Source organism: Rhinoderma darwinii, chromosome 3, assembly GCF_050947455.1.
Source record: "Rhinoderma darwinii isolate aRhiDar2 chromosome 3, aRhiDar2.hap1, whole genome shotgun sequence".
Lineage (NCBI taxonomy): Eukaryota > Metazoa > Chordata > Amphibia > Anura > Rhinodermatidae > Rhinoderma > Rhinoderma darwinii.
The window spans coordinates 96,674,009-96,691,012 of NC_134689.1; the positions used below are offsets into that span (position 1 = coordinate 96,674,009).

Here is a 17,004-nt window from a genome sequence, read left to right on the forward strand (position 1 = left end):
GTCCGACCTCCCTGGATGATGCGGCAGTCCATGTGACCGCTGCAGCGGTCACATGGTCTGAAACGTCATCTCAGGAGGCCGGACTTGAGGAAGAAGCAGGCAAGCAGGGAGTTATGGTTAAGTAGTAACTTTTTTTTTTTTGTTGCAGGTTTTTTTTAAATGAACCATTAATCTATATTGTGAGAGCCGCTTATGGTATTCCCTGTCCAGCGGTAGTCTCTGTCCGAGGGTGCTGAAAGAGTTAAAGGGCTGCACTGATCGGCAGTAACTCTTTCAGCACCCTGGACAGTGAGTACCGCTGGACAGGGAATAGCATGTGTGGCAACAATATCGTGTACATAGTGTGAACGGGTTTCAGTTTCCTCTCGGAAACTGAAACACGGAAGTGTACACGGAGTACACACGGGAAGCACACGGTTCCAATCACGGACACACGGATCTGTGAAAAACAGCCGTGAAAACAGTGATGGAAGTGTGCATGAAGCCTAAGGAACAAAATTACTGTATTTGATTCCGCCACCTAGTTTTCTCATGGAATTGTTAAACGGTGATGGAAGTGTGCATGAGGCCTTAGACGTAAGCATTTTTCATGAAAAGTTCCCCTAAAAAAAAAAAAAGCTAATTCACTTCATGTTTTCAGACCGTTTTACTTGAGTTTCAGAAGTTTCTTTTGCAGTTCATTAGTCTATTCTTAGATCCCACTTAGATCTTTTTTGGTCTGTACACTTTTCATAGTACATCATAGATGCAATCCAAATGTCATTGAGTGAGTGTAAATGCAGCCCAAGGAATTTTATATCGGTCTGGTCAGATGTGTAACATGTTATTCTTGTATTCATTCTCATGATTTCTAGGTATGTTCATTACACTCTAAGACTCTGTTCACACCTTGTTTGGTGTGTGTACTTTCAGCCTATGTGCTGAACACGTCCATAGACCCCAAAACAGTATCCTGACACACCCTCCCTATGTAAAACATTTAATATTTTGTAATTTTTATTTACATTATTATTGCAACATTTATATTGCACTTTATATATACTAATTATAGTGTCTTTATTATTGTTTCTTTTTCATGGGAATACATCAGCCACGAGGAATAAATCTCCCTAAACCTCCTACTCCTCCACACGTAGAAGAAGAGTATTACACTATTGCAGACTTCCAGACCACCATTCCTGATGGGATCAGCTTCCAGGCAGGACTAAAAGTTGAGGTAAGTATTGCTCTTAATTCTGAAGTCGAGACGGGATGTAATACAGGTTTCCCCATCCTATGGCAGCGTACCGCTGTCAGGGCATGCTGGGAGTGGTGACTTTATAACAACTGGAAAGCCACAGGTTGGAGACAACCTTTGTAACAGGAAATTTACCACAGATCTATGCTTTTAACCCCTTCAGGACCGAGACTATTTTAGCATTTAGGACCGCAGGAATTTTTTTCCCCGTTTTTGCGTTGTTGCATTCAGAGAGCCATAACGTTTATATTTTTTCGTCAATGTAGCTGTACGAGGGCTTGTTTTATGGGGGGGATGTTGTATTTTTCAATGGCACCATTTGGTACATTTCACTTGTTGATCAGCTTTTATTAACTCTTTCTGGGGGGAAATAGGCTGACTTGCTGTTTTTTCTTTGTTTTTTTGCGGTTAAAATGTTGGGCCGTTCACCGGGCAGCATGAATAACATATTACCTTTATTCTATGGGTTGGTACAACTACAGCGATAACAAATCGGAGTCGTTTTTTTATTTTACTGCTTTACCATAATAATAGTTGTTATATCACTGCATTCCAAGAGCCATAACTTTTTTTTTATTCGTCCATCGTTGTAGCTGTATAAAGGCGTGTTTTTTGCAGACTGAGAAGTATTTTTTAATGGCACCATTTTTGGGTACATATGACTTACGAATTTACTTTTTCTGGGGGGGGGACGGGGGGGGGGGGACCGCAATCCTTGCCATTCAAACCATTTAATGGGGAAAAAGTTTTTGCTTTATCTAATTTTTTTTTTTTTGTGCCTCTAAGGAACTTCACCCCTTCTTTGTAAATATTTGCAATAAAAAAAAACTGATTCAATCAAAAGCAATTGATCTTAAAGTGACACTTCTATAAAAGCTAAAAATTCAGCTTTGCCCAGAGTACAGGTACGCACTCGTCCACAAAGTTTCACGTACCTCTTCCTCGACGATGTGGAGATCTGTGGGGTTCTTCGTGCAGGCCGCTCTACTGTGGAGGGATTGGTGCTTCCATTCTGGGCAAAAGCTAGATTGTCAGTTTTTGCCTAGAGTGCAACTTTAAAGGCTATGTACACCTTAATAAAAAAAAGTTTAGCAAGTGTGTTTGGTGCAACTTTCTAATTATTTTTTATAAAAAAAATTACTTTTTGAGATACAGCTGCTTTGTATCCTGTATACATAGCAGCTGCATCTTGCACTGAAACCTGTATTTGTCAGGTCAGCGAGACTGATGGGTTTCGTGTCAGCGGGTCACGCAGGATCCACTTCTTTTTTTTTTAATCAGTTAAATTTTATTCAACAAACTTCACATCTTTACAGGTCATTGTACTTTCTCATACAGTGTATAAGCAAATTTCCACAGACCCAATTATTTATTTCCAACCAAACATTCCCTTCCCCCCAACTCCCCCTTGTATCCCCCCAGCCGGTCTTCTCGATACCACTTTTTCAATCCTATCTCCTTCTCTTCCCCTTTTCCATTCCCCATCCTTCGCCTGCTCTCCGTATGTACCCCACCGTCAGTAGCCCTATACCTGAACGTGTGATCGTAGTGTCATTAGCTCCGCAGAAGCATACCCAGATTGATCAATCCACCTAGCCCATTGTTTTTCAAATTTGACCTTGGACCCCCTCTTGGAGTATATCCTATATTCCATCAGAACCTGTGAGTTAAGTGCCCCTATAATTTCTTGTTTTGAGGGTGGCTCCGCATCCAGTCAGTGCTTTGCTATTCCTTTCCTAACTTGGTATAGTATTTTAGCGATTGCCAAACCTGACATCCTATCCCCCTCCAAATCCCCAACATACCCTAGCAGCATTACCACAGGATCCCATGGAATCTGTACCTCAAACACTCTCCCCACTAGCTCCGATATTTCCGTCCACAGAATCCCCAACCTCCCGCATGTCCAGAACATATGGAGGATGTCTGCTTTTTCCTCCGGGCACCTAGGGCACTTGGCATCTGCTCTTAATCCCATTTGTTTCAGCACCCACGGGGTCCTATACACCCTATGTATCAGAAACAACTGCGATCTTCGTTGTGCTACATTAATGGACAAAGTACATGTTGCTGCCAATACCGCCTCCCAGTGATCTGTCGGAATAGGACCCACATCCCTCTCCCATATAGCTTTCACTGGTGCCATAGGATCCCCCAGATGTTCCACCAATAACCTGCGATAAACCAATGAAATTAATCCTTTTGACGTTACTGCTTTTGCAATATGTTCCAACACTCCCGCGGCATGTATTGTCATGTCTACACTGGCCGCTTGTGTCTGTACAGCGTGCCGAATCTGCAGGTACTGATAGAACATGCGGGAGTCCAGCTGAAACCCCTCCCTTATTTGCTGAAAGGATTTGAGTATGCCTCCCTCGTACAACTGACTCAATCGTATTATGCCTTGCTGCTCCCACCCCTGCATCCCTTCCAATTTACCCAATTCCCCCAGATAAGCATTCCTCCAGAGTGGTGTATATTTAGTGCACTCTCCTATCCCCAGCAATTGCTTGCACTGCCACCACACCTTGTGTATGAGAAGCAGAGTGGGTCTGGTACTCGCCATCCGTTTATAGCTGTGCGCTTCCAGTCCTGCCAACGGGTTCTCCCCCCCCCCCCCAGATATGATATGATGCGCGCACTGGACCCCCATGTCTCTTCCTGCTCCCACCCCTAGAAATGCTGACATTGGGCAGCTAAATAATACACCCAAGCATTGGGCACAGCCAGGCCCCCCTCCTCTTTAGGCAATTGTAGTTTCTCCAGTTTAATCCTGGGTACCCCCTTCTTCCATACTAGGTCCCTAAAAAGGTTGTGCAACCTCCTAAACCAATATTTGGGGATCCATACTGGGGAGTTATGTAGGACATACAGCACCTCGGGCATAAGGATCATTTTAATCAGATTCGTCCTACCCAGAGCCGATAGCGGTAACTTATTCCACGCCTCTACTTTGGCTTTTATCGTTGTTAACAGTGGCATTACATTAAGGGACATATAATCCTGTGCTTTCGCCGTCACCCTAACCCCCAAATACTTAAACTCCGTGACCACCGGTATCTCCACCTCCTCCTCCCCAGTCTGGATAACCCCCGGGTCCATGAGAATTAGAGCCGATTTTGACCAATTAATGAGCAATCCCGAATATTTCCCAAACCGCTTAATTAGGGCCATCACTAACGGTAGTGTGCGCTCGGTATCCGCCATGAATAGCAGCATATCATCTGCGTATAATGCAATTCGTTCCTCCACCCCCCCCATATCTCAACCCCTGAATATGTTCGTTGTCGTCTCACTGCGCACGCCAATGGTTCCACCGCCAACGCGAACAACGGAGATAATGGACATCCCGCTCCAGCGCGAACCGATCCGATAGTACCCCATTCACCCTTATCTTTGCAGTCGGGGCTACGTATAACAACTTTACCCATTTTATGAAATTAGGGCCAAATCCCATTTTCTCCAGAACTGACCACAAATATTTCCATTCCACGCAATCGAATGCTTTAGCCGCGTCTAAGGACAGAATGGCTCTCCCCCCATGATTATCCGGAAGAACTTGTAAATTCAAGAACAGCCGTCTCAGATTCACCGCCGTCGATTTGGATGGCATAAAGCCTGCCTGATCTCCATGTACCACCCCAGCCACTACCTTAGCTAGTCGAAGCGCCAATACTTTTGCTATGATTTTAATATCCGCCGTCAATAGAGAAACTGGTCTATAGGAGCCCGGGAGCTGGGGATCTTTCCCCTCTTTAGGCAGAACTACTATAGTTGCTTCGTACATTGTTTCCGGGAGCCGCCCCCTATCAAAACTATCCAAAAGAGTGGCCATTAACTGCGGCGTGAGTTCTTCCCCATATTCCTTAAAAACTTCCACCGGAAGACCATCCGGCCCCGGCGCCTTTTCACTGGCTAGTATCCCTATGGCTGCCTGGAGCTCCTCCAGAGATATGGGCTCCTCCAATGTCCCTCTCTCCTCCCCTCCCAGCCTGGGAAGGTCAATCTCCCCTATATACTCTTCCAGCTGTTGGGGTGTGTGCTCTGCTCTAGAGGCATACAAATCTGAGTAAAACTGCTGAAAAACTTTCAAAATCTGTCCTGTATCCGTCTCCGGCTTCCCCCCCCCCTCCCCCCTAATAGTGTGTATGTAATTATTCTCCCTCTGAGCCTGCGCCATCCTTGCCAGTAACCATCCAGTGGTTTCCCCCTCCTCATAATATTGGCGTTTTAAAAACATCCTTTTGTTATCTGCCCTCTCCAACTGATGCTGTTTTAACAACCGCTGCGCCTCCACCCAATGCTTCAGTGTGTCTGGTGTGTTATCTGCTATATGTAGCCTTTCTGTCTCCGTTACCCTTTCCAACAGCGCTTCCCCTAATTGTCTAGACCGTGTTTTTACTGCCGAAATGTGCTGGATGAACACCCCTCTCAGCCATGCCTTCATCGCATCCCACAGTATCTCTTGCGGTACCGTTCCCAAGTTGAATTGAAAATATTCCTTTATGAGGTCTAAAATTTGTTTATGATCTCAACTTCAGCCAAAAGGCATTGAGTTTCCAGCACCCTTGCCCCCGCCCTGTTTTCCCCTCCGTCTCTACCTTCATTACCAAAGGAGAATGATCCGATAAAGCTCTTTGTAAGTATTCTATCCGGGCTACAAAGGGTACCGCTGCCGGTGAGCACAAGATTAGGTCTATCCTGGATAAAGACTGATACGTGGAAGACGCACAAGAATACTGAAACCTATTTGGATGTTTATCCCTCCATATGTCCCGCCAACCCATTTCAGCAACAAGATGGCCAAACGCTGTTAAACCTCCCCCTGTCATGCCGAATTTATCCATATTAGTATTCAATACCGCGTTAAAATCCCCCATCACTAGTAACGGCACCTCCGGGAATCTAGCCAGTTCCTCCACCACTTTCTTGATACACCCGCTAGAAAATGGAGGGGGGACATACAACACCACCAACACACAATTCCAATGATACAGCGTACAGTGTACCCCCACATACCGCCCCTCCCCATCCTGGAAGGAGTCATGACATGTAAATGGCACCGCCCTATGTATGAGAAGACTCACCCCCCTTGAATATGTAGTATGGTAAGAATGAAAACTATGGCCTACCCAGGCCCTATGCATCATGGAGACTGAATCCCTAGTCATATGTGTCTCCTGTAGTCCTATCACCCTCGACTCCTCCTTCCTAACAAAATCAAATACCGCCTGCCGTTTTCTGGCTTCCCGCAAGCCCCGTACATTCCAGGACAAACAATTAAGTGATCCCATCATCCCTCAACATATCCCAACACATCCTTTCCTGTTCTCGTAATTTTACATATCCGACCGGCTGGGTCATCTTTCCCTCCCTCCCCTCCCCCCCCTGTAACCTCCCCCGTAAACCTACCCCTTTCCAAGGGTTGGGGCGACAGAACGTATCTGCCATTACCCATAACAAGCGTCGGCAGGTCAACTCCGCCCACCGTACATTCAACAATACCATAACTCGCTATTCACGTTTCCCGCGTAACTGACCATCCCTCCCGCTGCCTTTTCCTTGCAAATAAACAACCATCCCTTCAACATATCGGTACCCCTCAATGTCCATAAACACATTCCTCCGCTTCCGGTCTTCCGCGTTCACCGCAACCATGCCCTCCAACTCCAAGTCCAAACATGACCAGGAACCCTCAATGTCATATCTTGCAATTTTCTACGACACCTGGTTCAGTCCCGCATCCCCAGCCTCCTTTTGTCAGCCGGTCTGTTCCGGATCAACGCCGTCCCTCTGCCTCCGCCGGTCTCAGCTGACTTTCATGGCTATCCAACCATCTAACCGCTTCTCTCGGTGTCTCGAAAAGGAAGTTGTGCCCAGCGCCACCACTCTCAGACGGGCAGGATACATCATTGAATATTGCACTTGTAACGCCCTTAGGCGTCTCTTTATATCCATAAACTGTGATCTTTTCCGTTGTACTTCCATAGAGAAATCCGGGAAGAAGGACACTTTCACCCCATTAAAGGAGATGTCTTGACGCTCTCTAGCTTTCCTCAGGATCTTGTCTCTATCTTTGTAATGTAAAATCTTTATCAGCACCGGTCTCGGCGGCCTCCCCGGAGGGCCGGGTCTGGTCAGCACCCTGTGCGCTCTCTCCACCGCAAATAAAGGGGTCAATTCCTCTCTGCCAAATGTGTCTATCAGCCACTTTTCAAAGAAATCATCCGGATTCGCTCCCTCCACTCTTTCTGGAACCCCCACTAGGCGAACGTTATTCCGTCTCAGCCGATTTTCCATGTCATCTGTCTTAGCCAGCAATGCCGCCACTGCCTGCGAGTGTGCTTGTACATCCTGCTTTATGTGAGGAATCGCATCCTCCATGTCTGAGACTCTCCCCTCCACGGCAGTGGTGCGTTCCGCTACTTCTTGCAGGTCGTTCCTGAGCAGCAAAATGTCCTCCTTCAATCCACCCATCTGGCTTGCTAAGGTATTAAGGACCATAGAATTTTGCTTCACCGCTGCCAAAATGTCTTTTAAGGAGGGTTCCTCCTTCCTTGCTCCACTTTTCCCTCCAGCGCCTGGCTGATCCTGCATGGCGCCGCTCATCTCCTCCTCCTCCTCACTTCTCATGTCCCCCGCCAAAGGAGAGTACCTGGATCCGTAAGATGAACCTCCAGCTGCCTGATCTCCAGCCGACTTTCGCTGCTGTGCCGCCGCCCCCCCTGCTCTCGGCGTGCGGGCGAACCTCTCCAGCTTCTCTGCTACTTCCTGCCGGAGGCCTCTATTTCGGCCCTCCTTCTCCTCGGCGCCATCTTGAGCGCGGGACCCGGGACTCGCTGGCGGCGATTTCTGCTTCTTTGAGCGCGTCATTATGGACGGGCACTCGTGCTCCTCCACCTCTAGACTCTGGTATGACCCTGGGGAAGCTGTTTTCCCCGAATTTTACGGGATTTATGGACCTTACAGGATGAATACAGCAGGAGCTCCGGTCACACACGTCCTCTCACATTCACCGCTAGGCCACGCCCCACGCAGGATCCACTTCTAATCGATCACATCTAAGTTATGTGATGATCGATAACCGCACGATCCTGCGTGTCCGAGACACACAGGACCCACTGTCCCTGAACCCATCAGTCCTGCAGACCTGACGAATACAGGATTAAGAGTAAGATACAGCTGCTCTGCATACGGGATACAAAGCAGCTGTATCTCAAAAAGTAATTATTTTTAATAAAAACGAATTAGGCGGAGGTTACTGGAGTCTCTGTCCCCAACTCTCCGGAAGCAGCTCTTTTATTCATGTTCCCGATGCCAATACAAGTTTATAAAAGCTCACTAGTTAGACATCTCCTTCAGGCAGCAAAGTCGGTGATCCCGCGCAGGTGGAAAACGGCAATACCCCCAACATTAGATGAGTGGTTTCGGGAAGTTGCCGCGATACAGCGAATGGAACACCTGGTGGCTCACTCCCCGGCAGCTGTGGTAAAATACACATCTACGTGGTCTCCTTGGATAGTGTTTCTTTCTTCTCCTTCCTACCTCACGGCTGTAACCTGAGTTGGCCTATGCTCTTGTGAAGTGTACTATGACGCTTGCTGGCTGATGTTTTTTCATCCAGAATACCCCAGAATCGGAGTCCGGGAGCCCCTTGTCCTCTCCCCTCCCTCCTACTCCTCCCCCTCTTGGGACCTTTTTCTATACTTTCTCTTCCCCTGTCTAGGGTAATGTGCCGCTCCCTCTCCGTTTGAATTAAGTGGCCTCACTGTGCCTCCTGATGTTTTGCTGTAAGAATTCTCCATGCTACTGTTGTATACTGCGCAGTGTCCTTCCTATTGAGATGTGATGCACATTATTGATTTCTCTTTTTTGTTGTTGTTCTGATTTGTTTTTGATTTGGTCCACTGACCTTGTTTGTCGGTTCCATTTATGGTGTGGAGGCCTTCCCTCCACTATGTTGTGTAATTTTGTGTTTTGAAACTCAATAAAAAATTTTGAATAAGAAAAAAAAAAAAAAAACGAATTAGGCTACGAATGAGCAGCATGTATCCGATCCTCAGCTATTTTGGAACACGGCAAAAGCAGTTTTGAGGGGACGCATTATAGCACATGTTAGTAAACTTAAAAAAGTGGTACGGTCACAATACGAGAAGACTAGTGCAGCGTTGTGACAGGCATATACCGATTTTTTAGTAAAGCAGACCGCACTCTCTAAAACCTTATGGATATCAGCCAGGGGAGACTTTGATATATGGGCTGAGCGTCGGGAGGATTTTATTAGGACCCAGCAGGAAGTAAGTTATAGACGTTTTGGAGATAAACCGGGGAAGTTGTTAGCAAACCTGGCTAGGGGAAAGAGACCTTTTCACTGTATCCAATGCCTGAGATCCCCGGGAGGCAATGTTACAGAAGACCCAAAGTCCATTAACACATTATTGGGGAATTATTATGCTTCGCTGTACCAGGACGACCCGGGGGAACTGCCGGAGGGTGAGACCTTTTTGCAAAACCTCTCTTTACCTCAAATCTCTGAGGAACAATTACACACGCTTAACGCGCCGATAACCGCGGAAGGGGTGCGGAGTGTAATTATGGCCTTGCCCTCGGGCAAGTCTCCTGGGCCTGATGGATACCCAGGTGAATTTTATAAGGTTCTGGGGACACAAGTGGCGCCCATCTTGACTAGCCTGTTTAACAACGTATTGTCAGGACAGGATCGGGCTTTCCGAACTAATCTAGCCTACATCAAGCTAATACCTAAAGAGGGTCGAGATCTTGATTGTCCCTCCTCTTACCGGCCGATTTCGCTGATCGATCAGGACCTCAAGATATTGGGTAAGCTCATGGCCAACCGTTTGGCTTTGATATTGCCCTCACTGATAGGCCCATCGCAGGTGGGTTTCGTAAAGGGCCGTTCAGCTGTGACAAACATCCGAAGAGTTCTATTGGCAATGGATAAGGTTGGAGATGGCCGAGGGGGAGAACTGCCTGCCCTGATCACCCTAGATGCAGAAAAAGCATTTGACAATTTGAGATGGGGGTGGTTGGGTCAGGTGCTGGATGCCATGGGTTTTCAGGGGGCTTTTAGACGATTTCTGAGAGTTCTTTACACACAAATGCTAGTGTACACACGCCTGGATTTATCTCCCCGTCCTTTCCTTTGCTAAAGGGGACGAGACAGGGATGTCCGTTGTCGCCTTTACTATTTGATCTGGCTTTAGAGCCCTTGGCCCGGTCCCTGGATACAGACCGGACCTTTCAGGGTATTTAGATCGGGAGGGCGACTCTGAGGCTGGCTCTTTTTGCGGATGATATCCTCTTATTTATGGCTCACCTGGATACAGAGCTGCCCAAAGTACTGGATGTCATATCGGATTTTGGCGTTTTTTCGGGATTCAAACTGAATGTGTCAAAATGTGAGGCTCTGTTTCTGGGCACCACAGACCCATTGGGGGGGGGGGGGGTTACCCACTCAGTTGCACAATATTCCAGTTACCAAACGATCCATCAAATACCTGGGTATACATATTGGGCGCACAGCCGACTCCCTTTATCGTTTGAACTATCTCCCCTTACTTACGAAGATCTTACATGACTTGAAAAGGTGGCATGGTTTACCACTCTCTCTATTGGGTAGGAATCACCTTCTTAAGATGATGAGCTTCTCGAAGCTATTGTACCCTTTACAAACCCTGCCACTTCTTTTAAAGCATACAGATGTCTCAAGACTACAGTCGGCTTTTGGTCACTTTTTATGGAAAGGGAGAAGGCCTCGACTCCGTATAGACAAGCTCATGGCCACTAAGGAGAGGGGGGTATTAACTTACCTAATATACGAGGGTACAATTTGGCCTGTCTAGCAAGACATGTCATAGACTGGGTGGCGTCTACTAGTTATCATTCAGATCACGCGCTTGAATCAGATTTTTGTGCCCCATGGGACCTCTGCACGCTCCTACATTCGTCCCTATCAGCCATGCCTGGGTACATAAAGCAATCGGTGATCTGTAGAGTTACTTTCATGACGTGGAGGGCGATGAGACGGAGTTATGGTTTATCTTTTCGAATTTACAAATATCTTCCCCTATGGAATCATCCGGAATTCGCTCAAGGAAGACATAGTAGTCTTTTTGCAGAATGGAGGGCGAGGGGCATTCTAAGGGTGGAACATCTACTCCATGACACGGATCCGAGATGGCTTACGGGTCAAGAATTGATAGATAAATTTGGGTTGAGACCTTTCCAAAGTATCCAATATGCTCAGGTCCAGCATTTCTTTAACTTGTAAATAACTCATGAAATAATAAAGTAACGTTAAAACCAAGCACACCATTGTTTTTCTTGTGAAATTCTCGATAAGTTTGATGTCACATGACCCTCTTTCCATTGAAAAAACTAAAGTTGGATACAAAATGGCCGACTTCAAAATGGCCGCCATGGTCAACACCCAGCTTGAAAAGTTTCCCCCCTCCCATATACTAATGTGCCACAAACAGGAAGTTAATATCACCAACCATTCCCATTTTATTTAGGTGTATCCATATAAATGGCCCACCCTGTATATGTATGTATGTATGTATGTATGTATGTGTGTGTGTGTGTGTATATATATATATATATATATACACATACACACACTAGTCCTCTATGAATTAGATTATCATCAAAAAGTTAATTTATTTCAGTGATTTGGTTCAAAAAGTAAAACTCATATATTCTATAGATTCATTACTAATGTGTTATATCAAGTCCAGTGTCAACGCAGCCGTCTACCAAGACATTTTAGAGCACTTCATGCTTTCCTCTGCTGACAAGCTTTATGGAGATGATGATTTCATTTTCCTGCAGTACTTGGCACCTGCCCACACTGCCAAAAGTACCAATACCTGGTTTAATAACCACAGTATCACTGCGCTTGATTGGCCAGCAAACTTGCCTGAGTTAAACCCCATAGAGAATCTATGGGGTATTGTCAAGAGGAAGATGAGATGCGCCAGACCTAATAATGCAGACGAGCTGAAGACCGCTATCAAAGCACCCTGGGCATCCATAGCACTTCAGCAGTGCCACAGGCTGATCGCCTCCATGCCATGCCGCATTGATGCAGTAATTCATGCAGTATTGAGTGCATATACTGAACATTTCTGTAGGACAACATTTCGGCATCAAAAATAATTTTTGATATTGGGCTTATATAATCTAATTTTCTGAGACACTAAATTTTGGGTTTTCATTAACTGATCGCCATAATTATCAACATTAAAAGAAAAAAATGCTGGAAATAGATCACTCTGTGTGTAATGAATCGTTATAATATAGAAGTTTCACTTTTTTAATTGAATTTCTGAAATAAATTAACTTTTTAGTATTCTAATCCTTTGAGAAGGACGTGCGTGCGTGCGTGCGTGCGTGCGTGCGTATAAAAATTTATAGGTGTACAAAGCCTTTAAATTTTTAGTTGAACATTGAATTAAGAGATGTGATGGATCTCTCATTGACAGTGATAGATAGTGTGACTTTTGCCTGGACACATCCTTTCCTTTTTTGTTTGACGAAAGGGAGAAACCAGGGCTTCCTGATCTTGCTCCCGAAAGATTCTCTTTTGCAAAAGTTATATAACTTTCAAGAGCACTATTAATAATACCATATAAATCTTAATTCCCAAATTTATTTAACTTTGCTACTTCCTAAACTTGTTGCCTTTCTTAATTTAGTCTGTCGGCAACTTACAAAAAAATAGGATATGTACTTCTAAGTTTTTGAGAAAACAGGCATTAAACACATTCTCTTGATTTTCATCATTGCATGTCGTATGGACTAAAATGTCAAAACATGTTTTAATATGTGTTGTGACCATTTCTATTTTTTCATCAGATATATTGCTTTCTTTTTTCGCCAGGTAATAGAGAGAAACAATAGTGGCTGGTGGTACATTCAGATTGATGATAAGGAGGGCTGGGCCCCTGCTACCTTTATTGACAAGTATAAGAAAACAAGCAGTGCTTCAAGGCCTAACTTTTTGGCTCCTTTGCCTAATGAGATGGCACAGCTGTGCTTGGCAAATGCTTCAGCAGAGAGCAGTTCTCTGGAAGAAACATCTGGGCCTTGTAGACCTCTGCCTGAGCCGCCTCAGAATGGCACAGATTCTGTACCAAAGTGGAAAAATAAGGAGCAAGGCTTCAAAAGTGCTCAACTGAATGGTAAGGAACAAATATTCAATAGTGTATATGATGAAGCTGCTGATGAGGAAGGGGAGGAGAAGCCAAGTTTACCTCCAAGAAGGGAGTCAATGCTGAAGACAGAAGATGTTTCTGAAAGACCAAGCATGCCACAACTGCGGGTACCTCCCCCGAAACCATCACCTAGCTTGATAGTTTCTAGTCCACAGAGGCAGTTACCCCCCAAAGATATCAAGAAACCGGAGATAAAAAGTGACAAAAGCAAAATGTTTCAGCTTAAGAATGAAATGGGCTTGGAATGTGGCCACAAAGTATCACCCAAAGAGCTGAAAAAACCTATTCTTAAGCCAGTTCCTAACAGACCGAAATCTGAGCAGTCTACCGAGAAGGTGGACATAATGGTCCCGAGCCCCTTTCTAAAGTCCAAACCACAGGTTAGACCTAAGCCAGTCGCTGCAGCTAAAACTGAAGTTAATACGGAAAACAAGGTTGACATTTCAAACCTGAGAAGTAGACTTAAGCCTGCTGCAAAATCTGTAGAGAAAGCAAATGAGCAGGAGGCTTTTGTAAACAGTGGAGCAAGTGATACTACAATGTATACCACACTTTATCAAGCGGCTGCTGGCAGACCACTTGAAAAGCCAGATTTGAGATATCCGTACAAACAGGATGACATTCCTAGAGAGCCACCATCAAAAGCATTACCGGTACCTATTAGGACTGCAGACAGTGAACCAAAGCCTGGAAGAGAGCCACCCCAGAGGCCTGTAGTACCACCAAGAAGACCACCTCCTCCTAAGAAATTGACAACAGAAACCAACGATGGAAAAGCAACACAGCTAAAGGAAGGTTCTGAGTCAATAGCTACTCCCATGTCAAACAGGCCAGTACTGGTCCCACCAAAAGCAAAGCCATTGCTCCCTCCATCCAGCATGGATGATACCAAAGTAAGAAATAGCTTTGTTCCAAAGACACAGGTACTAAAGCAGGTAGAGAAGTCAGACATCAAAGAAAGATCATTACCTTATGACATACCCAAAGATTGCTGTTATGTGGCCATTGCTGATTTTGACGGGGATGAAGAAACCTGCAGCTTTAAAGAAGGGACAGTATTTGAGGTTCAGGAAAAGAGCTCAAGTGGCTGGTGGTTCTGTAAGGTTATTAATGGAGGCCCAACTTGGGAGGGCTGGATACCTTCCAATTATCTTAGAAAGAAGCTGTAATGGCTTGCAGAGTTTACACATTGCAATAGTCTCTTAATTTCAGGTCTATTTAATTAGTCCATTAATTTATAGTTTTTACATGAAACCTATTTTTATTTTTTTTAATACATTCCATTTTTTATTCGCTTCTTTCAAATAGCAAGGGAGTAGGAGTGCTAGTTTGGCAAGATTTGGGCATAGGCATCCTCCAGTATTCTTGTACTGAATTTTCATGGGGGCTGGATATGAAAAGGGTTTAGAAATGTGGTAACACTGAAGTTATGGAAGATGTTTAAGTGAGTGTGCTGCTCAGTATGCAGGGGAACAGTTTGCAGAGGAAGCCCAAACAAAGCCAGGTTATCAAGTCTTCTCCATATTTGGCCTTCTTAGTATGTTATTATTCTTGGCCAAATCACATTTTCACCACTGTTGACAGTGACATAATAAACTTGGCAGTAACCGTACAGTTTAAAACTTTGTTTTACATTTTTTGGGTGTTTATAGCAATGTTAACACGAATGGCTCAACTTGATACTTTAAAACCTCCACCGAATAGGAACAAATGACGGACTATATTCGGTAGCTTATGTAAAGTGGCACTACATTCCTGCAGTGCCAACCCTTCCTCATTTATAAGAAGAACAATGAAACCATACATGTGCTTTTTTTTTTCCTCCCTACAATTTTTGGACTTTTTACATGGATGCAGGATGTTTTTACAAAGATGTGACCTGTAGAGGGCAGCAATGGCTAAGATGTTAAAATGAACAAAAAAACGCACAGAGATAGGAATACATCAATTCAGGCTTTTTACATAAAGTAAATGCTAGATTAACCTACGCATTTGGGACTGGCATAAGGCTGGATTGCAGATTTTAACAGACTACGTACTAGATTTTGTGTTTGTATTGCTGGACTGTGGTTGCTGTAGTCTAAAATAGATCATGTGCAACGCTCCTCTAGTGCATCCTCTTTCAGCTCCAATAGTGCCACTCCATACCCTCTCCTTTAATGTTGTGCCAATTTGGTAATTAAATTAGTAGCTTCAGTTGGCTGTAGTAATGTTCCCCAGAGCTCTACTGGTAGGAAGATGGGGAGTGACAGTATGTAAATATGAGAAATCCTGCCTGAATCACTAATGCCTGTTACCTCTGGAAAGGTTCAGGGCCTCTCCTGGAATACAAAGGGACTAAATGAGACAATGGCTGCTAATGCCGATCTTTAAGCCACAGCTAGTATAGGACAATGCAGTGTTAGTAGCGTCATAACTAGCTGGAGCTCTATATACAGTAGTAACTGGGTTGCATTTATTTCTATTTGAAGGAAAAAATGTATATTGTTAGGTATATATTTAAGGCGCATTATTCGTAAAGATGGTCACCAAGGGAGCAGTGCTCCGTTTCTGTTGCCGTGCCATATACCTGCTCTAGATTGGTGTATTATCATCCATGCGGCAGTTGTGACTCTTACTTGTGCCTATGTTCAGTTAATAGCACATTGCACACATTGTACCATAGCAGTATTATATAGCTTGGTGTGTCGCTTTTCAATGGAACAGGCCAGTTCTTCTTCTGCATGTATCAGTAGTTCTTCCAATTATATAGTAAACAACCATCCACTTCGTGTGGTTACATTTTCTACTTACATCAGGTATTTCCATACATAGTGTAACATTACCCAGAACTCCACCTTTCGGATTGTATTTATTTTGATGGTGCCTTTCTTACAGCCTTTTTGACTACAAACCTTTTTGAATGTGGTAAAATTGATCCACATTTCTACGGGCTGAACCAAAACTGCTTTCATATGCTTATCCAATTCATTCCATCTATGTTGGAACCTAAGTGACCTTTTTCTGCCCCCCTTCCTCTCATTGTGCCTTCATAATCGGTGTTAAATTTTAACTCCGGATTTTGGACAAGTCATTTGGCTGTAAGGGTAACATGAGAAACACACCAAAGAAGTTTCTTTCCTACATTTACATGGTAATTCATACAATTCCAATTTATTATTTGCAACTATGCAGTTTCCTTTCTGTACTTGATACCTGACATTGTCAAGATGTGTTGCCATTGGTATCCTGTACCTGTACCTGTACTATGACAAATAAAGCTTTTTTTTGACATCCTGGTTTTCTATGGTCCATTATCACAACCTATTGACAGAGGTTACAAAATACTATTAGATGGCAGGGTATATTTACAGTGTACCTGATCAATTCTAGGATATACTGTATGACATTGTCTTTTTTTGTTGTACTTCCCATACCAGAAACATTGTAGCCATTAAAGATTTTTTCTCAAACACTACCTATTCTCCAGATAGGTGAATAAGTCGTAAGTGTCTGATTGTTGGGGTCCCCATCGCTGGCATTCTCAATCAG

At 44.5% G+C, this 17,004-nt stretch overlaps 1 protein-coding gene across 2 annotated transcripts in view; it reads left to right on the forward strand.

Annotated features, from left to right (window-relative positions):
- The window catches only part of SH3PXD2B (SH3 and PX domains 2B), a 192,567-nt gene extending 175,821 nt beyond the window's left edge, over positions 1–16,746 (forward strand). For both annotated transcript variants that reach the window (XM_075856500.1, XM_075856501.1), the window contains 2 exons: positions 1,091–1,216; positions 13,140–16,746. In XM_075856500.1, coding sequence (XP_075712615.1) covers positions 1,091–1,216; positions 13,140–14,642 — 1,629 coding nt within the window. In that variant the 3' untranslated portion in view covers positions 14,643–16,746. The remainder of the gene's footprint in view (positions 1–1,090; positions 1,217–13,139) is intronic.
- The last annotated feature ends 258 nt before the right edge of the window (positions 16,747–17,004 follow it).